Source organism: Polistes canadensis, unplaced genomic scaffold (assembly GCF_001313835.1).
Source record: "Polistes canadensis isolate GaletaPanama2010 unplaced genomic scaffold, ASM131383v1 scaffold_7, whole genome shotgun sequence".
NCBI lineage: Eukaryota > Metazoa > Arthropoda > Insecta > Hymenoptera > Vespidae > Polistes > Polistes canadensis.
Genome location: NW_014569554.1, coordinates 577,574 through 598,881, shown reverse-complemented (window position 1 = coordinate 598,881; position 21,308 = coordinate 577,574). Strand labels below are relative to the sequence as shown.

At 27.5% G+C, this 21,308-nt stretch overlaps 4 protein-coding genes across 10 annotated transcripts; 2 read left to right on the top strand and 2 right to left on the bottom strand.

The window, feature by feature from the left end:
* The first annotated feature begins 355 nt into the window (after positions 1–355).
* Positions 356–2,384, top strand: LOC106791191 (28S ribosomal protein S29, mitochondrial). Of its 2 annotated transcripts, XM_014756679.1 has the most exons (7): positions 356–585; positions 694–1,032; positions 1,115–1,207; positions 1,299–1,435; positions 1,495–1,842; positions 1,942–2,194; positions 2,302–2,384. In XM_014756679.1, exons 1-6 carry the CDS (start codon positions 570–572, stop codon positions 2,176–2,178), a joined length of 1,170 nt encoding a protein of 389 aa, XP_014612165.1. In that variant the 5' UTR covers positions 356–569; the 3' UTR covers positions 2,179–2,194; positions 2,302–2,384. The 2 variants fall into 2 exon arrangements, with proteins under 2 accessions (XP_014612165.1, XP_014612156.1); XM_014756670.1 differs by lacking the exon at positions 2,302–2,384 and having other exon boundaries at positions 1,942–2,213.
* LOC106791177 (sequestosome-1) lies at positions 2,330–4,481 on the bottom strand. Of its 2 annotated transcripts, XM_014756656.1 has the most exons (4): positions 4,096–4,481; positions 3,446–3,961; positions 2,910–3,043; positions 2,330–2,809 (listed from the first exon to the last, which is right to left on the bottom strand). In XM_014756656.1, the coding sequence occupies exons 1-4, from the start codon at positions 4,262–4,264 to the stop codon at positions 2,573–2,575; spliced, it is 1,056 nt and encodes a 351-aa protein (XP_014612142.1). In that variant the 5' UTR covers positions 4,265–4,481; the 3' UTR covers positions 2,330–2,572. The 2 variants fall into 2 exon arrangements, with proteins under 2 accessions (XP_014612142.1, XP_014612135.1); XM_014756649.1 differs by having other exon boundaries at positions 2,910–3,961.
* A 2,196-nt stretch (positions 4,482–6,677) lies between these two features.
* Positions 6,678–9,444, bottom strand: LOC106790806 (E3 ubiquitin-protein ligase RNF146). 4 transcript variants are annotated; one of them, XM_014755979.1, is made up of 5 exons: positions 9,071–9,444; positions 8,719–8,967; positions 8,162–8,362; positions 7,447–7,734; positions 6,681–7,378 (listed from the first exon to the last, which is right to left on the bottom strand). In XM_014755979.1, exons 1-5 carry the CDS (start codon positions 9,153–9,155, stop codon positions 7,095–7,097), a joined length of 1,107 nt encoding a protein of 368 aa, XP_014611465.1. In that variant the 5' UTR covers positions 9,156–9,444; the 3' UTR covers positions 6,681–7,094. The 4 variants fall into 4 exon arrangements, with proteins under 4 accessions (XP_014611480.1, XP_014611465.1, XP_014611473.1 ...); XM_014755969.1 differs by having other exon boundaries at positions 6,684–7,378; positions 8,719–8,970; XM_014755994.1 differs by lacking the exon at positions 8,162–8,362 and having other exon boundaries at positions 6,678–7,378.
* A 175-nt stretch (positions 9,445–9,619) lies between these two features.
* On the top strand, positions 9,620–20,749 carry LOC106790790 (maternal protein tudor). Of its 2 annotated transcripts, XM_014755948.1 has the most exons (12): positions 9,620–9,637; positions 10,189–10,409; positions 10,770–11,390; positions 11,479–12,471; positions 12,563–12,979; positions 13,115–13,186; positions 13,659–15,195; positions 15,302–15,716; positions 15,800–15,981; positions 16,080–16,198; positions 16,283–19,252; positions 19,340–20,749. In XM_014755948.1, exons 3-11 carry the CDS (start codon positions 10,783–10,785, stop codon positions 19,230–19,232), a joined length of 7,293 nt encoding a protein of 2,430 aa, XP_014611434.1. In that variant the 5' UTR covers positions 9,620–9,637; positions 10,189–10,409; positions 10,770–10,782; the 3' UTR covers positions 19,233–19,252; positions 19,340–20,749. The 2 variants fall into 2 exon arrangements, with proteins under 2 accessions (XP_014611434.1, XP_014611443.1); XM_014755957.1 differs by lacking the exon at positions 13,115–13,186.
* The last annotated feature ends 559 nt before the right edge of the window (positions 20,750–21,308 follow it).

Genomic DNA, 21,308 nt, shown 5'->3' with positions numbered 1-21,308 from the left:
TAAATTCTATATACACTTATCGTATATTTATTTAAAGTTTTAATATACTGAAAATTCTTATATATTACGGATAAATATTAAACCTTTTAATCTAGATTATAATAGATTTATTCAAAATTGTTCATTATCTCTGATTTATTTTAACTATTAACAAAGCTTCATTTTTACTCATAAACTATCCTCGAGAAAACAATAATTTTTGAAGCAATTTTTCTTACAGAAAATAGTTCTTTTAACAATTTGAAATCTTTATCTATTAATTAAAATTTCGTTCATCAAAAAATATTTATCGCGTGCGAAATCATCGATATTTCAAATTTAAAAATATGCAATTGTATTCTTATTTATAAAGCACCAGATGACGCTGATGACAGTATCCAGTAATATTAGGTTATGTATCTCATATCACCGAGTGTATTCTTGATTTATAACTTATGATTGTTTTGCCCCCCATATGAAGAAAGAATAATATATTTATTTAAATGTTAATTTTATTATGAGAGAACTTGAACATATTTATTAATTATTAATTATCAATTGCATATTCATTAAAGAGAATATTATAAAAAATGTCATTAACATCGCGTAAGTTTTTATTTATAATAATCTTAAAACTGCAACGATTATTTATTATGAATATTTTATTAATTATATTTAACATGTGTATCATTATACAGTTTAAATCATTTTTAGGATTATTTTTACAATATTTATGTCGATTTAAATGGCAAAGACGACATAGTACTTTGGCTAATGTATCGCCAAAAGATATACGAAATGAACAATTTCAAACGTTCCGTACAATAGAATCCAATCCAATAAATCATAACGAACAACATTTGAATAGATTATATACAATACCAGACAATATTGTTCAAACATTTTATAAAATTAATGGAATTCCCAACAATTTTTTAGCCCTAGCGAATACTTTCAATGAATGTTCATTATTAGTTAGAAATCCTGTGATAGAAATATTGTCATACCTAGAACAGGCTGATTATAGTAGGCCTATAAACAAATATCTATTATGTATCCTTTTATAATATCTTTTACTGCATAAATCATGCTACGTTAAATACATGTATATTTCTTTAATTGCAAATATCTATAGATGGAAAATATGGTACAGGAAAATCATTAGTGATAACGCATATATTACATTACGCTTTTATGAAGGAGATGATCATAGTTCACGTACCTACTCGTATGTAAAATTATCATTAGAATTGTATCGCCTTTTATATTGTACATATTATTTAATATCTAATCAAGTACGTTTACTTTTTAAATTTTAGCTAATCGTTGGTTTATGTTTCCAAAAGAAATAGCTAATTCAATCACAATGCCAGGTATTATAGATTTACCGATCGATGCAGGAAAATGGTTATTATATTTTAAAAGTCAGAATAATGATCTTTTATCAAAACTTGATGTAAGTATTTACAGATGCTTATTTGTTAAATTATCATTGTAATTAAATTTGTCTTCTAGCTTAGAATATCGAAAGATTATCAATGGAATGTAAGAGAATTATCATCAAAGGGTACTCCCTTGTTAGAAATGATTGAGTTTGGTATTAACAGAGTGAGATATGCAACAGGTGTAATAGATGCATTATTGACCGAATTAAAAGAATCTAGCATCGCAGGAAAGTGTAAAGTTTTAGCAGCTATAGATGGTTACAACGCATTTTGGTCAGATCATACCAGAATACGTAATGATGCTAAAATATGGATGAAGCCTCAACAAATATCATTAACTTTGTCTTTTATAAATTTCGTAAAAGATGATTGGTGCAATGGAGCTGCTGTGTTGGTAGTAGATGTTAGAGCATGCAAGGTAATAATATAAAATAAAATATAATTTAAAATTTAAACTTTTTTATTTGTAAAATATGATTAAAAACGATTCTATGATATATTTAAATTGTTTTAATAGGAAAGAAAGGAGTCTGATAATCCTCGATATTTACTTGGTAAAGAGGGCTTTGAATTTACAGATCCTTTCCTACCCGTTTGGGTAAAAAATTACAATAAAACAGAATTTGAATCAATAATGGAATATTATAATGACCGAAAGTGGATAAGAAATTTAACTCCAGAAGGATTAATAGAAATATGGGCATTGACTGCCGGAAATCCATTGGAAATAATGAAACTTTGTAGATCTTTATAAAAATATTGCAAATAAAGTATGAAGTAAATATGAAACTTATTCTTTTTTTATCTTTTAAGTATATATTATATTAAATAAAATCTTGGTATAATTTTAAATACGTTTATATTTTTATAATTTTAGGTGACATATAGAAAAAAATAAGCAGCGATTTAAACCTTGCAATACTTTATTGATTATTATATTATTATAATCCATAAAATTTAGAACACAAACATCTAGAAATGCTACATTTTTACATGCATTATATATTTAAGAAAAGTATATAGAATTACATATTGACGATTCGTTGGAATGTCTACTATAATAATATTTAAAAGTGTATATCTCTAAATTTATGTAAGATTTCCCTTAAGTTTTTTTTATATAAGATATATTGTCAAAATAGTTTGCGTCATTCACGTACTGGCGACAGCATGTCTAAAACTTTTCCGATGTCACCGTCTTTGATCTCCAATAATTGAGTAAGCCAACCACCGTCATTAGAAAATCCCATGGTCATCATAATTTCAACAGCATTTTGAATCTTCGGATTTGAATGATATATAATTCTTGGCTGAGTTGGCTTTGGTAGTGATGGATAATGATTTCCATTTGGCTCTTCTTTTACAGGAGCTGATGGAGTATTAACCTAAATATTCCAAATTAATATAACTTATTTGATATATATTTTTTTATTATAACATTTTGTTACTTTAAATACGGATATATTTTCCAGAATCAAATCATACCTTCTTTAGCACATTTTCGTAGATGGGCTCAGACGAAGTAGAAGAAGTAGGCAAAGTTTGATCAGTAACAGGAACAGCAGGGGCAACAGAAGCAGAGCGTTCATCTTTGTTCAGCATAGTCCAATCTTCGTCATCTGAGGATTTATCAAATTTTTCAGAAAGTGATTCTTTTATATTTGTTACGGATGATTCGTCATTAGTTTCAGGATTATTCATATTTTTCTCATTCAATTTTCTCCCTTCACCAGGAAATTTAGCAGGATTTTCATCGAATCCTACTTTTGTATCAGCTTGTTTTTTATTGGGAACATTGTTCTGCGAAATGTCAGATTTTTCATCATTCTTAACTTTCATACTTATATCTATTCCAAGAGGATTCAAGAACTGTGCAATATTATCTTCTACTATCTTTAAAAGATCAATATGTGGTTTAGCTTCTTTTTTAGCCTCTTTAGATGCCGAAGACTCGTTAGTCGAAGGTATAGCTTCGGTTGCTGTCTCGGGTGGTTTTGGAATATTCTTCATGGGACACTCACCTGCATTATAGGTCCAATCATTAAAATAATCAGCAAAAGTGTCGACCCATGAAGAATTATCGCAATTTGGTCTAGATCTTGCGTAATGTCTTTCATTCATAGCTGGACATTCTCTAGTTTCTTCTAGTCTTGCATTATAGATACTGCTTTTACGTATAAATTTTTTCATATGGTGAGCCAAGCGCCTACCATAGCGTGATGTCCATTGTAAAGGTACTGCTATACGAATCATGCAATGTTCTGGATGTACTCCTTTCGATTCACAATCAAAACATAAATCGTAATCTGGACATTCAATACATTTGTATCGAAAACCTTTGACATTCTTATTGCAGCCATCACATAAGATATTATGATGTACCACTCCTGCTATTTCTTCTGGCTGAACGTACACATTTCTCTGATTGTCCTTATGTTTTATTATGTATAATTTAGGAGGATTTTGATGCTTAATTTCTTCCAGAGCAATATCCAATTCCTCATTGGTTGATATTGCAATATGATCATCTTCGTCATCTAAAAAATATTAAAAATAAAAATAAAAGAAAAATATTTTCTTTAAAATGTGTATCAAATCCAAAGAGATATAAACATTTGAACCATCAAATTAATCAATGGCTTAATCTAAATAATTAAAATGATATTTTTACCTTTCCAGGTGACAGTAAATTGTTTCCCTTGTAGGCTTGGAAAAATGTTTTGTATTCTATCCTTCAAAAATGTGAAATTGGTCACCTCTCTAGGCTCGACAGAAAATCTACGAATTTCTTCTTCCTTCGAGGACCCTTCAGTTCTCAAATATGCTTTGAAGCGCCTCATTTTATATAATTATGACGAAAATAAGAAATAATTGATTTATTAAATCACTCGCGCACAAATGTAAGGAAATAATTTTTTTTTCCGATTTAAATTTATTTGTAGATTGAAACTTGATATAAAGTATATTAATACGACGTAAAATCTTGATCGTTAATAAGACGCAATATGTCTTCGAATCTTCTTGTCAATTCTTTTATAGTTGGTTGGGAGATATTGATCGCGTCACCGTTTAAAGCGCATGTGTCAAGTCAAAATGGTGGTATAGCTGACGAAGTAAAATTGAACTATAATTAAAATATATATATAAATATATCAGCAAAATTAAATATATTTGTAATTAAACGTAGTTAATATTTTACTAATATTATTGAAAAAATGATTACAATGTCTTTATTCGTCAATTTTTAATTATAATAACAAAAATATGATAGTGATAACATTTGAATTCAGAAAGTATCATTCAGCGCCATTTTTGAATGAAATGCAAAATTCGAAGCTGCATTATGTCAACTTCATTCACACGTAAGAAATGACTCACACTATTAAGCGTGAAAGTTTAAAGTCATGTAACCGTGTAATTGCATCATAAACAGGAACATTCTAATCAATTTCTGATTTATTTCTTGAATCGTGAATTTCTTTTTCGTAATACAATATAGCATACGTGTACAATAGACGTATCAATTACTTTTTGTATAAATATTTATTATTTTATAATTATCAAAATATATATATATATCAATCGATATTTTTAATACTTGGTGATTAACGATATTAAATATTGTAAATATTGCACCAATTATATATTATATTAGATTTTGAGAAACTTAATTATTCTTTCATTCGTTGAAAAAAATTAACTTAAAAAGCATGAATAATTAATCATAATAGAAATAATTTATCATATAATTAATATTTAATTAATAATCAATATAATTATATAATTGTTTAAACAATCACTTGACTATATCCAGGTATCGAGTGAGGAGTATTCACTTAAATTCTAACAAGTGACAATCTAAGTTCTTTCTCCGTACTGATAAGATTAGATAATTTACATTTTTAATAATTTTACATTTATTTAAGCATTAAAATTTACAATTTATATTTATGTAATAATACATTTATTTAAACATTATATATATAGATTGTAACTTTATAATAATTGTAAAAGAATTTTAATTCGATAAACTTGACGTTGTCTACAAGAACGTACGTCTGATTGACTTCAGCAGTTATCAAAGAAGTGTTCTGTTGAATTTCAAAAAGTGAATATCGAAAATATATTTTCACTGTATAGGTAAGCTTAAATAAATTATATTTTCGATTATTTAACATTTATTTAAACATTATATGATGTACGTATAACATATGCATATGTATATATATATATAAAACTTGTTATTAATTTTTATTATTATATACTTGAATCAACACACAATATTCATTAAAATGTCGTATGTCTTATGTTTTTAAATATAACGCGAATATATTCACAACTTATATGCTCGCTGATTGGTTGCAGGTATAATTGCGCTGTGAGCATGCCTGGCGCGAATCGTAATTGGTTAATAATTCGAATGGGACTGCTATTTTGAATTGTTTAAAAATACGAAATTGAAAGGTAATCTTTATTGTCTTCGTAATAAAAGGTATTTATTATAATTTCTCAAACGTACATTATCATTCTCCATAACAATCGATTTCTTTAAATACTTTTTCTAACATCTATTATTCGTAAATCGAGGCATCATTGGATTTAAAAAATATCTGCGAAAATAAAATTATATATTATAATTTTTCTATTAATTAATTTTCAAAACCTGGTTTTTTCATGTATAACAATTAGTCATCCTTTTTTTTGCTGTTATTTAAATGTTTTTTAGTTAAATCACAAATTGTAAAGAAATAGCAATTTTGTATATTAGAGTCACGATTAGTCCTAGATCTCTAAAAGTGACAATCTCTACGTGATAAAACCTGAGAACGTGATATTATTTTTGGTATAATGTATATCATATCTTATATGCTATACATTCTATTGCAAATAATATCAAGCTGATGGCTGCTTAACATAAACTTTCAGCTCTCTAATTAATATCACATTTGGTATCAATGAAAAGTGTAAAGTGTCAGATTGCTCAAAAAGATAAATTATGCGGCTGTTATGTTTTGCAAAATATGATAATGTATTTTCTCGCTATAAATCTATGTACATAATTAGATACAATAACATTATCTGTAAAAATAATTGTGATTCGTACTATAATTTTCGTTGCATAAATGAACACTATATTTTTAGAATATATTTTATTCAACTTGAAAGTTATTTAGCTACTTCAAGTATTATATTACATTTGAATATTTTTTTTTTTCTCTTGAAACGAATAATTTATTTCTTAATAAATATAATTAATGCTTTTTTTTTATTTCTAAAGAAACTTGAAGTGCTCAATTGATTTCATTATATAATCCAAAATTATTTTGTATATTTCATTTATATGTAGTTAAAAGAATAGTAGGAACGCTCATATTACATATATTACATTAATTGATTTTATCGATACTGTTTTACAAGTGTTGATCTATATTTCGATATTATATTTAATCAATAATTTGAATATTTTCTTAGATTTAATTTTTCTGATCGATCAGAAGTTGATATTTAAGGGCCCTCTCTGTGCATTGTGACATATCACAGAATAATATTTACTTCTTAATATTATATTTGTGATTGTTAACCATAACGTAGTTCTTTGGTTGTATTTTATTTCTCAATAATTTGATGTATCACAAATAAGTGAGAGGGTGAAATTCATATTTCTTTTTCCTACAAATGATCTTCATCCGATTCGTGTGACGTTGGTATACAAGAAAGTATAGAATGTTCAGACACCGATTCATCCTCTGCTGTTTCTTCCAAATCATTATTACTGTTAAATGATAAATGTTCTATTAATACTAATGAACGCATTTGTTCTAAAACCTGATGCAAAGAATCAGATCTTTGATCCATTCTATCATTTAATGGTGTAGCATCACCACTTGCAGTTCCACCAGCTGGTGTTTGTGGAGTATTACTTGGTGGTATAGGAGTACTTGTACCATCTCCACCTAAGTCAGAAAAAGAACATGTTTAATTTTACCATTCTACGCTTGTATACTTTATCAATAATACATACTTATAGTATCGCTTTCAGGACTTGCTGGCCTTTCCGCGCCTCTTATTTCTCTAATCATTTCTTCTTCTTGAACGTTCAGTCTCAAACCAGCGACTCCTTTTTTTGGAACATTATACAAATCTCGTTTAATTCTTCTTCTCCTGGAAGGATCATTTCTACGTAATTGTTGCATGGAACCAAAATCCGCAATATATAAAAACCCTGCAATCAATAAATCACAAGTCCTCTTTCCTTGTTTGTAAGCAGTTTCTAATTCAAGACTTGTACGTTGATCATACTGCCACCATCCTGTAACAATTTGTTTTATGAATACAATTTAATTTAATACATATTATCTATTTATCGATAATGAATTATTCCATATAATTACATGTTTTTTCAATTGGGAAACTTTTAGGAAATAAATATAAGTTTAGAAAAAATATAACATTTTTTATTGTAAAAAATCAAGACACTATCACATAATAAGTAATATTACAAATGATCGTTAATTGTAATTATATTGTATAATACGTACAAATTTTATTAATCAATGTTTTCAATTTTTACATCTATTTCATCAATTTTGTTTAGGTATTGTCTTTCTATTACTATAAATGCCTGCATTAACCCAAATTATTTTTCAATATTTAAATCTCAAATATATATTATCAATATACGCTTATAAATTCAACATAAACAGGTACTTTACTTTAATAAATAAACTATCATACACCTGAAACTCCTTTACATTGTGCATCTTTTCTATCACGTTTGATATTTCTTTTGTAACGTGGCTGATATTTTCTGTACTGACATTTCTTTTCAAAGTCAATCACATAAAGTATGCCACAGATCAACATTTCACATTTAGTTTCACCTAGTTCATATACAGTCTCCAAATCCTTGTTGATCCTTGAATCATACTTCCACCAACCTAAGAAGCGGTAGAATATCAACTTTTCTATGTGCGCGTGCTAGTTTTACAAATTTACCTAAGCATGCCTGAATCTCAACGCAAAAAGTAAAACTAAATTCTCTTCAATTTTTAAATATACAAAAACTACTAATACTTTTTTCTTTTTTTGCAAAATAAGTGATGAATACAATCATACACTTTTCATGTTTATATTGTAGCTTCTTCATTGGATTTTCCTAAACTAATTAACTTCATTAGTGTCTATTCTATTTATATTGTTTTCTAAACAGATACATTTACCTTAATAAATAAACGCGCTCACATATAGACATAAGAATGATTAATATATACAAATAAATAAAAATAAATATTACCATTTCTGCCTTCGTAAAACCATTGATATTCTTCCTCGGGTCGTTCTAATTCCTTAACTTCGTCGACTTCTACCAATTGTGGTCTTTCAACAAAATCGGATGGCATTTCTTGACGACACATAGGACACCTTTTATTGTGATTAGCAACACCCTTTACACATAAATAGCAGTATATATGATTGCAAGGTAATCTTGCTGGATGTATGCAAGGTTGAAGACAAACTGCACATTCTGGTATCGTTACAGAACCTGCTAAATATTGTTCTTGATAATATTTTTGTAAATTTACAGTAAACAAAAAATGAATCATTTAATATTTCAATTTATCAATCACTCTGATATAAATCCATACCTTCTTTATCTTCATTACTGTCTTTTTCCTTTTCCATCATCGTCCCGTTAGATGCTTCTGGCAAATTATGTTTGGCTTGAGCCATTGCAAAAAAATATTTAATCCAAAGCTATCCTATACTACATGGAATCCTACGACTTTTAGTTTGTAAACATCAACACGTATCGAAAAACTCCTTAATTCACCTCCCTCACTTTCCTAACCCTTCCATCCCGCCATCTATAAAATCAACTACTAATTACATAGAAATAATTCGCGTATGTTTCCATGAAAAATTATCAAATTTCATTGAAAATCATTTAAATCGATCTAATAAATTCGATTAATTTAGATGCAGAATTAAGTTGAATGTTGAATAATTGTATTGTTTCAACCTAAAAAGAAAAATAGATATTTCAATGATACTAATTATTTATTTTGTTAATTGTTCAATAATTACCAACAAGAATAGCAAAACTAGGTATAGAAGTATATAAGATAAAAGAAGTAACTATAATGTAGTTATCTTTTTTTTTACTTCTGCGTTATTTTACTTCCAACAAATGGAAGTTTAGTGTAAAACTTATGGTACGTGCAAACTAACTATTAATATTTAGCAGACAAAATATATTTATTTTTGTAATGTTTTTATATTAGTGCAAATTTGTATATAAACTTAAAAATTTATTTATTTTCTTTACGATTGCATTTTCTTTTTTTTAGAATTCTATAAATAACTCGTATCATTCACAAACAGTTATATAGAATTAAACTTACTTGTAGAAATGTTTCAGTTAATTGATATAATTGGAAGATTTGATCTAGTTACTATCGCCCTTATATGTTTTAAAGTTCATAAGAATCATAATATTTTAATGGATACATTAATATTCAAATTAGGAACAAAAAAAATTGTACTATGTACTGATTAATCAATTTTAGGAAAGCATTGTTGTCACTATATAATAGATATATATACAAGTAGTAAACTGAAGTACAATTAAAGTTTATTAGAATAATTATATTTTTATTGATACAGATATATTGTTAGAAGAAAAATTATTAATTTTGTTTACTTTTATATACTTTATATTAAGTTTAATTGAATTAAATAAATGAAAGTATATAGTAATTTACAGGTGGTGGAATTATGCAAAATCAATTTAAAGTTGGCGGCATGAACAATATGTTAAAATTAACCTAGATAGAAGAATTAGACTGAATACCGTAATAATCAGAAGAATGGTATATTGTGTCGAGGTATTGTAAGAATATTTAAGATACCGTCATCAATTTAAAGAAAATATTGTAACGAAAAAGATAATACAAAATAGGATATGTAAAATAGGAGATTTGGAAGGTAGATGAATTAGTTATTTATCGTAATATTCTAAATATTGTGCTACGCAATATTTCTGTTCGAAATAATAACAGATAAAGCATGCAAAAACTCAATAACAAAAAGGACATAGAATTAAGAAAACAAATTATTTCGTTTTAGACGTGTTTTTAATTATTTCATTAAGAAAACTTGTAAAGTCATTTTATTCTTATAAATTTTAGTTATAAAAATATATTCATAAAGTATTTCTACTTTTAATAATAAAAATATATGATTCATATTCAGAATTTTGTATGCATTAAAAGTATCATTTACAAATAAGCATGCGTTTGATTGTAATAATGTATCTTTAATTAATAATATTAATATTTTTTACAGAGAAAGTATTAATATGGCGATTATACAACCAAATTCAGAATTCGTTATTTTCGTAACCCATATAGAGGCAGAACATCAGTATTTAAAGATATGGGGTCAGACAGATAAAAATTCAGCTACCTATGTTGAACGATTGATCTTACCTCTTTTTGAAAAGTTTTCTATAGGTTCTGGATATCCTGAATTACAAGAAGGATTATCTATTAACGCTTTGTGTTGTGCAAGATTCCAAAATGATGGTTATTATCGTGCTAGAGTATGTAATATATATCCAGATGGTAAAGTCTTATTACAATTCATTGATTATGGTAATATTGAAGTCTTACCGCAACATGAAGTGTATTTATTGAGAAACATACCTGGATCGGAAACGCTCCAGTCATTTCCACCGGTAGCATATGAATTTACATTAGCAAACGTTGCACCTATTAATAATGTTTGGGATAATGAGATTATAGAAACTATTAAAAAAATATTACGATATAACGAATACAAAGCTTGCTGCCTTTCTAACGCGGGGAATCATACTTTCATTAAACTATATTACAACAATGAAGACTTTGCAGAATTATTGGTAAAAAAACGTATGGCTCTGGATGCTACGACGCAAGATTCATTCAAGTAAAATTTATATGATAAACTTAAAATATATATTAGTGACTTTTATTTTTCTTATATAATTATAACAAGAATTCAATATGTTTTTCAGATTACGACGCATACAACAAATATCATCATATCAAATGCAAGATAGAAGAATGATAAATGACACTTGCATAAGAACGCAAACTAATCAGCATTCTACTTATCATGCAATTCAAGGTCAGAGTACATGGCGGAATGTTCCCACACCTTACAATGTTCAACAACACAAACCTGTATCTCATCTACCAGTTCAGGAAGCATTAGTATTTAAATCAAGAGTCTTAGAAGTTGGTTCTAAATATCCAGTATATGTATCTCACGTCGAAGACGGTCCGCAAAAGTTCTCTATTCAAATTCAAAGTACGTCTGAAATATTATCTAAACTTATGGGAGATATCAATTCTCATCCAACGGAACCCTTACAAGAACCTCCATTACCTGGGTCAGTATGCTTAGGCCGTTACACGATGGATAAAGTCTTATGCAGAGCAGTAGTAATGGCTGTAATGAAAAATAAGTGTAAATTGTATTACGTTGATTTTGGACATTCTGAAATATTACCATATACAGATATCTTTCAATTACCACCACAATATATTAATCCTAAAGTACTTTCAATAAGATTTACTTTAAGCGGAGTGAAGGAGTTAAACGTAACATCAGAAATGTGTGGCTATTTTAAACAAATAGTCTCAGGAAGATTACTTATCTTGCATGTCCGTCCACCGGAAGGTCCGCCGCTTATACAATATGGAGATTTGTATGACAATGATAAAAATATAAAAGATATTCTTAGACAAGCATTTGCAGTACCACGAACGATATCAAATATCGTCGAATATCAAGAGATGAAACAATTATCCAAAGGTGTAGAAAAAAATGTACACGCTTCCTTCGTAGAAAATCTTAAAAAGTTTTTTGTTCAACTTGATGATAATGGTAAATCTCTTGAATCCATAATGCTTTATTTGGCTGAATATGTTCAATCTGCACCTAGTCTGCATCCAGATTTGATATCGGTAGGAACACCTTGCGCCGCTCTTTACGACTCCCAATGGTAAATTGCAACTATATTAATATACAATAATATTACTATTAATAACACACACCATGTATACATACAATTATTATCGATTATTTATTTTTAGGTATCGTGCAAAAATTCTTAACGTTGATGAAAACAGAATAAAAGTTTTATATGTAGATTATGGTAATGAAAAAACCTTAACTGCTGAGTCTTTGCTTACAATTCATAATGATTTAGTGACAAAATTACCAGCACAAGCGATAAGATGTATGCTAAGGGGTCATGAAATGTTACCAATTAATACTGATGAATGTTCCAAACAATTTGAAATGTTAATTTTGGAAAAATCTTTATACATGAAAGTTATGGACGTACTTCCTGGTTGTTTAGTAGTTGATTTATTTAATCCTGAGATTAGAGATGACGTAAGGAATCAATTGCAACGATATGTTCATGCGGATAAAAATATAAGCGTTAAATCAAATTCTCATGAAAGTGAACATAAAAATTCTATGAAAGTCCCTAAAAAGATTCATAGGTAATGTATTTATTTATGTCTGTTTGTTTTAAACATTGCAACGATAAATTTTCGTCTTTAATATATCAATTTATAGATTTATTATTATATTTACAATAGATAATTAATTATAATATAATCTATTGTTAATATTAGGTCTTATCCAAAGGCATCATTAAATATAGAACCTCAAGTGAAAAATAAATCGAAGAATATAAAAGAAATACGGTAACATATACAATAAAACAAATATTACTGCTTTTTTTCTTTTCTTCTTCTTTATAAATATAATGAAAAAAAAGAAACATTATTATCTTCTACTTTATATGCACAATCTATGTTTTACTTGTAGAGCATTCTATACATTTTTAATTTTGTTTAATATTAATTTATTTATTACGCTATAAAGATCAATGCTATTTAATTTCAATATCTAACTAAATTGTGCTTTAATGTATATTTACTTAATTTTAATTAAAAATGCACGTAAAAGTGGGAGCCAAAACTTTTACAAGTATTTGTTACTTTTGTGTATTAAAAAGTGTTCTCTATATGTACGCAATTAATTTGTTTTTATTGTATTTATTATCTTTTATACAGCTTTGTGTATTATTATAATCATAATCATATTTGTTGCTTCTGTTATACATTATGCATTTCTATTTTGATTAAGTAAATATGAATGAATTGTTTTTTCTAGCGATAATCCAAATAAGGAGGATTTTATTAAAAACATAGCAAGCGATAGTAATTGCGACCATACTAAATCAAAATCGTGGAGAAATGATTTAAATGGAGAAAGACAACAAGATAATAGATATGAAAAACCGAATTCTTTCCATGACACTTTGAGAAATGATCGATTTGGTAAGGAATCGTTTAGAAATAACAAAATAATAAAGGATGAGCCATGCAATAGACGAAATTATAATGATACAAATCCGTTTCACAAAATTGGAAGAGATTCTCGCAGCAGAGGTAGACCCGTTGGTAACGATTTTAGATTCAATCGTAGTAGCGGTTTTGACAAACATTGGAGCGATAAAGATTCCGATACCTCATCCAAAGGTAGTAGTAGACGAGGTAGAGGTAATAGTTCTAATCGTCGTGCTCGTGGTCGCGGTGGAAAGCCTCGTACAGAAGGAGTATCGGCAAGATTACACAATAGCAGATGGAACGATAATGATAATGACAAAGGTGGAAAAACAAATATTCAACATAATCAAAAAGTGCATCATTCAAGAGATAGAGCAAATTATAAGAATAATGTCATATCTAATAACAAAGAGAGTTCTTCTGAATCTAGAAATACGTCTACAAATTTAGGAGTAATTAATGGGAACATTAATACGCAAAACAGTGGAAAACTTCAAGCAACTAAATTATTTTCAGAAAATATTAAAATACCTTCATTAAATGTTATACTTGGGAGTATTAAAACGTGTGAAATAGTTTTTGTAAATAGCCCAACTAATTTTTATATTCATTTGAATCCTGAATATTTAGAATTAGATATTCTTATGAAAGATATCGCATCGACATATGAAAATGGTGGAGATATTTTAAAACATTCAGAAATGAAACCTGAAAAATATTGTATTGCTCAATATAGTGAAGATCTTCAATGGTATAGAGCTGTAATCAAATCTGTTGAAAAACAACAAGCAGTTGTACAATTTATAGATTATGGAAACGTAGAAACAGTTGATTTGGACAAAATCAAAGCAATTAAAGAGCAATTTTTGAAATTGCCGATGCAATCTATTAATTGTAAATTATTTGCAGTAAAAAATCAAACGTGGGATTCAAATTTGATTGAAAGTTTTTTAAATAAAACGAATGAAAAAGATTTAGAGGTTGAATTTATAAAAAAAGAAAATAATATATACGAAGTAATGTTGCGTGAAATTATTGAAAATATACCAGGATCTAAATATATAAATGAAGATTTCTTCGTTGGCACTGATATAATGAAATTGAGAGAGGAAGCATTAGATCAAATAACACAAACAGGCACAACAGAACAATCTAATAAATATGATTACGTATCATCTAATTCAAAATGGGTGGTAGAACAGATTGAGTTTGGATCTTGCAAAGATGTAATAATCACGTGGTTTATAAATCCTAACAATTTTTATTGTCAAACACTTGATAAGGAGTTAGAATTTAGAAATATGATGAATGAAATACAAAAATTATACGTTAATAGAAAGCCTATTATGCATCCGCTGCAGGTATTAATATTTACTTATTTATTATATTTTTTATATAGTTTTATCAGATGTAATAATATAAATATCATTATAATAAATAACATTAATGTTTTATTCATGCACACAGATAGGATCACCTGCAATAGCAATATTTTCCGAAGATAAAGCATTATATCGTGCTGAAATTATTGAAAATAAAAATGACGAATATATTGTGCAATATATTGATTTTGGAAATCGTTCTTTGGTAAATAAAAATAATATTTACCAAGTTGAAAGAAAATTAATGCAACTTCCAAAGCAAGCATACTATTGTTCATTGGAAAATATTAAACCATTTGTAAATTCAGAATGGTCTGAAGTTAATACACAAGCAATTGATGATTGTTTCAATGCTGATAAATATGGATGTTTATTTCATAGTATAGAAAATGATAAGTATATTGTTTCATTGAATGATTGTGAACAAGATGTTACTTGTACATTAGTACAAAAGAATCTGGCATCTTATGTTGTAGCAGATACTACCATGTCTGCTGAGGGTAAATACATTATGCATATTGAAATAAATTCATATTAAGTTATGTGAATATCTTTAAAATTGAAAAAACTTTTCTTTTAACAGATAATTCAATTAATGAATTAGAAAAACAGCTTGAAATACAACAAATAGACATAGGTCTTTTGAACGGACAGACATTAAAAGTAAAAGTTTGTAATGTAGAAAGTGCAAGCAAATTTTATATTGAGCTTTCTTCATTTTTGGACTGTAGCGACGATAAATCTATGATTAACAAGGAATATAAGGTATAGTATCACATCATTTAATTGTATAAAATAATATGAAATAAATGAGATCAATTATTTTTTACTATATTATTATATAAATGTAAACTGATAAACAGAGTAAACCAATAGAATGCTGCCTTTTTAATGCATTATATTTTGAAACAAATACAAATTGGAAAGAAACGATTGAGAATAAGGAATTGATAATATATGTCGAAGAAGTCAATAATAACAGGTAATTGTAATAATAATTTGAATTTATGTGTGTGTGAATGTTAATTATAAATAATTTAATATAAATTTATTTTCTTTATTGTAGACTTATCGTTAAATTATATGATTTAATGGGTAATAAAATAAAAAATGAAAAGGATTTGGATGAAAAAATTAATCCCATTTTGCCTATGCCTATTTTAAATCAAACTTATAAAGTAATAGTATCATACGCAGATCATTCAGGAAGTATCTGGCTACAACGTAATGTAGATGCCGAGAAAGATGTACAATTGGGGGCAACATTGAAACAACATTATGCTAACTTTGAAAAAGTATCAAAACCGGAGATAAATATGTTATATGCTGTAAAATCTCAAGATGGTTATTGGAATAGAGCAAAAGTCATTAAATTAGCTGACAAGAGTGTTTATGTAAATTTAATTGATTATGGAAACTCACAGGAAGTTAATATTGAATCACTTATGGAACTGGACCCACAATTTTATGCACCATATCAATTAGCAATTAATGCTTCGTTAACAGTTACTCTAAATGGTACATCATTTGAACAGATAAATATATTACAAGAACAATTATCCAATAGATGTCTTACTGCTAATTTTTTTAATATAAATAAGAAGTGGGTAGTTGAATTATTTGATAATGAAGAAAAGATAAGCGATAGATTCCGTTCGATGAATTTAGTGAAATCTTTGGCTGAAAATGAATTGGAAAATACTCAATTAATAATTAATCAAAAATATAATGTGATAGTGTCTCACATTGATTCTCCAAGTCAGTTTTGGATTCAATTAACAGACGAGGCTGAAATTCTTAAACAAAAACAGGCAGAATTACAAACTTATATTGTTGCGTGTCCATTACTAAATGGCATCTTAGAAGAAGGTTCTCTTTGTGCTGCAGTTTATTCTATTGATAATATGTGGTACAGAGCAGAAGTTCTTGATGCCGATGAAGATATTGTGATGGTACGATTTATCGATTATGGAAAAACAGATGTAATTGATAACAAATCAGATAAAATTCGAGCATTGACAGATCATTTAAAATCAATAAAAAGATTTTCGACTAAATCTAGATTAGATATTATTCCTGTAGATTCGGAAGATTGGAGCGAAGCGACTTGTGACCGTTTTAATAATCTAGTAATGACAGCTGATTCTTTAGAAGCTTTAATAATTGCCGACAGTATACCAAAACGAGTCGAACTATTTGTAAATGATAAAAGTATCAGTGAAATGTTAGTTGAAGAACACCATGCTGTAAGAATATATGCAGAGCAAGATCTAATAGATGAAATAGTAGAGTTAGAATTAGACCCACATTCTGCATTTGTGAGTCATATTGATTCACCAAGTGAATTTTGGGTTCAAGAAGAAAAATCCATTGCTGACTTAGAAGTAATGTCTGATAGATTTATGGTTGCAGATATGTTCCCCAAGGTAGACGAGATAACAGAAAATTTATTGTGCGTTGCTAAATATCCAGAGGATGAACAATGGTATAGAGCACGTGTTATATCTCACAATAATGGTGAAACAGAAGTTCTATACATTGACTATGGAAATTCAGCTGTATCTACTGAAATTCGTGCTATTCCAGAGGATTTAGTCAAAATACCACCTTTGTCTCGAAGATGTTGCTTAGCTCTTCCCGAAGATATAAAAGAATGGTCTGATGAAGCATGCCAAGAATTTATCAAATTGGCAGCTGATGGCGCTACAATATTTCTTTTGGATGTTCTAAAGGAACAAGAAACATCATTGGTAAAATTAACTTTAGATGATATAGATGTGGCAGATTTATTAGCTGTTTTTTGTAAACAACAAGTAACGAATATAGAAGAAAGATTACCACCTCTTGGAGAAGAAAATTCACCTAATGTAGTAATAAGTCACGTTAATACGCCAGCTGAATTTTGGGTACAAGCAGAGGCTAGTATGGCTGAATTAGAAATAATATCGGATCGTCTACAAGACGCACCGAGTTTTCTTCCATTGACTAATTTGAAGAATGGTACAATTTGTGCAGCAAAATATCCCGAAGATGAAGAATGGTACAGAGCACAAATATTATCGCAAGACGAAAATGGCGTGAATGTCTTTTATATAGATTATGGCAATACTTCTATAATTACAGAATTAAGATTACTACCCGAAGATATTGTTAATATTCCTAAATTGTCAAAAAGATGTGGTCTACAAATGCCAGATTATATTTCATCTTGGTCCGAAGAAGCTTGTCAAACTTTTAAAGATCTTGCAGCTTATGGTGCTACTATGTTTCAATTTGAAGTTCTTGATGATGAAGATCCTATGCATGTCAAATTAAGCATGCATGGACAAGATATTACAGAAATCCTTTTGCCTTTGTGCAGAAGTACTGACACCAAAGCCGAAAAGCATATAGTAGAGGAAGAAATAACTAATAACGATATGAAGTCAAATACTGTATTAAACGATACAAAAGAAAATCCTAAAGAATTGAACGAAGAAGCAAGAGAACCAAGTGATACCATTATATGTTCTATGGATGAAAATAATTCAACAGGATTATTAGAACAAGAATGTGTTCATAAATGCAACACTTCATCTGAAGAAGATGCAAATGTTTTTTTTAGTTTAAAAGAACTTAGTATCGATGATATAATACAGAATATGATCGAAGATACTCAAAAAGATAACGAAACTGAGGAATCCATGAATATAGAGAATATTGAGAATACTGATATATATGAAAAGAAGGATAACAAAGATGTAGAAGGACCAACCGAACTCGTAATTACCAATACTGATCATAGTAATAAAGAGTTATTAGAACAGAAACAAACTAAGTGTCCATTGGATGCACCAGTCTCAAATGAAACTGACCTCAAAGTAGTTGAAATAGTTGTTAATGATGAAATTGACAAAAGTTCTGTAAAAGAAGATACAGTTACTTGTTCATTAGACATTTCTAATTCAGAAATATCAGAAAAAAGTATGGTAACTGAAAGTTCTTTGAAAATTAACTCAAAAGATACAAGTGTATAGTCCTCTATTGGAAAACAACAGTAAGTATTCGCTATTTAAAGAATCATACTTTAATATATTAATAGCAATAATGATAAAAAGTTTACTTGTAAATAAAAATATTACAGAATCACCAAAATGATTGCTTATATGTAAGACTGATTTTGTAAATGCATATAAAATTATAAAAAGAAAACATAAATGGAAGAAACTTATAATGAAGGACAACTAAGATAAAAATTCATAAAAAAGGTGATACGGTAAACTTATAGAAGAGTAATAGGAAGAAAGAAGTACTTACCGTAGCCGTAGAAAATGACATTCCCATGCATATGGTATCATTATAACAGGATTAACAAAGTCAAATATAAAGTAATAACAGTTCCAAGGAGGGATTAAAAAAAAATGGTATAAAAGTTAATTTATGATGTTCATTTTTCTTTTCATTATGGTAAACAGATTTCTTTTTTATTATTATGTATTTTTTATAATGATATAATTTTTTTACCTGGTGCGTGCATATATACCTATTGCACATACATAATTCTATTAATATAGGTATATTTCACTGATCAAACTTATTATTCATTTGAAACGAAGTTAATTTTAATTATTTAATAAAAACTTTCACGTGCCACTACTTAACAAATACTTCACCAAAGATTAATTCAATTTAATCCGTTAAATCAGTGTAAGGATCGTGCTTGCTTATTATAAAGATATTTTCTATCCACAGTATATCATTTTCAATAATTACAAATTATTCTTTTTCAATATTGACACTCGAAAAAATTATTACGATTAAATATCATTATATTTTTTTTAATTTCAATTGATATTGAATAGGAAAGGAAGAATTATTTTCAATTTTATTACTCTTACAAATAATTTGTAAAATTTTATTTTCTTGTACGAATCTCAATACTCAATTAATTGTTTTAATAAATTGAAAGTATGAAAAGATCAAAACAACTAAAAATATATATCAGTATTACTAAAGTGATAAACAGATGAAATTAATTAATTATTACTGAATGAAGCTGTATAATATTTTCCATATTCTTTATATTGATAGAAATCTACATATATAGAAATTAGTTTCGTTAACTTTTCAAGTATTTTGGATCGTATTCTTTATTATATCATTGACACTAAGTTCTGATTCGTGTTATATGTATTTTAGAAAAATAATTTTTCATATTTGCTACTGAAAGAATTTGTTAATAACTATTTAAAAAATTTATCGATTTATACATTTAGTTATTAATAATTTAAAATATATTATACGCGTCGTTCACAATAAGAATATATTTGTCGTATGAGATATAATATATCTTATATTCTGTTAATACTACTGTGGACAGATAAAAAGTATGTAATAAGAGCAATGCTTATAAATTTTTTATCAACGTTATAAATTTAGTCAATAGCTTCTAATATAATTGTTGATCTTTTATTACTATTATTTGTGAATTTTAATTAATTTCACATATCAATATATTTAGTTCTGTTTTTGTTCCTATATAAAACACGCTACTAAAAGAACCCATAAATTCTATTAAAATTAATAATAAATTGTGATTAAACTTTAAAATTATACGAACTTTTGTATTCTGCTTAAATATATTTTTTAATAAAATATTTCAGAAATATTCTTTATCATCCGTATGTAATAGAATTTACATTTTTACATCAAATAACTATTTTATTTATCCAAATGCCAATTTTACAATAATAAGTAGAAAAATAAGTCAAAGAGCTAAATTACAAATTACAATCTTTAATATAATGTCTTCAGTAAAGTTAATTTTTAAAAATACGTGCTTACATTTTTCCTTCTTTACGTTTTGCTCTACGATCCTTACGCCATTTTTCTAAATCAATAATTGAAATTGATCAAATCTTTTTCCTAAATTATGATTCGTTATAAAAAAAAAAAAAATAATAATTACAAATAAAAATAAATATAATTTTACTCTTATGTTTGGCTATTTCGACATTTTTATCCATTTGTGAATTATACTGATTTTGTCTTTCGCGTGCATAAATGTTTCGAGCGAGTGCAATTTCATCTTCTAAATACCAACGCAATGCTTT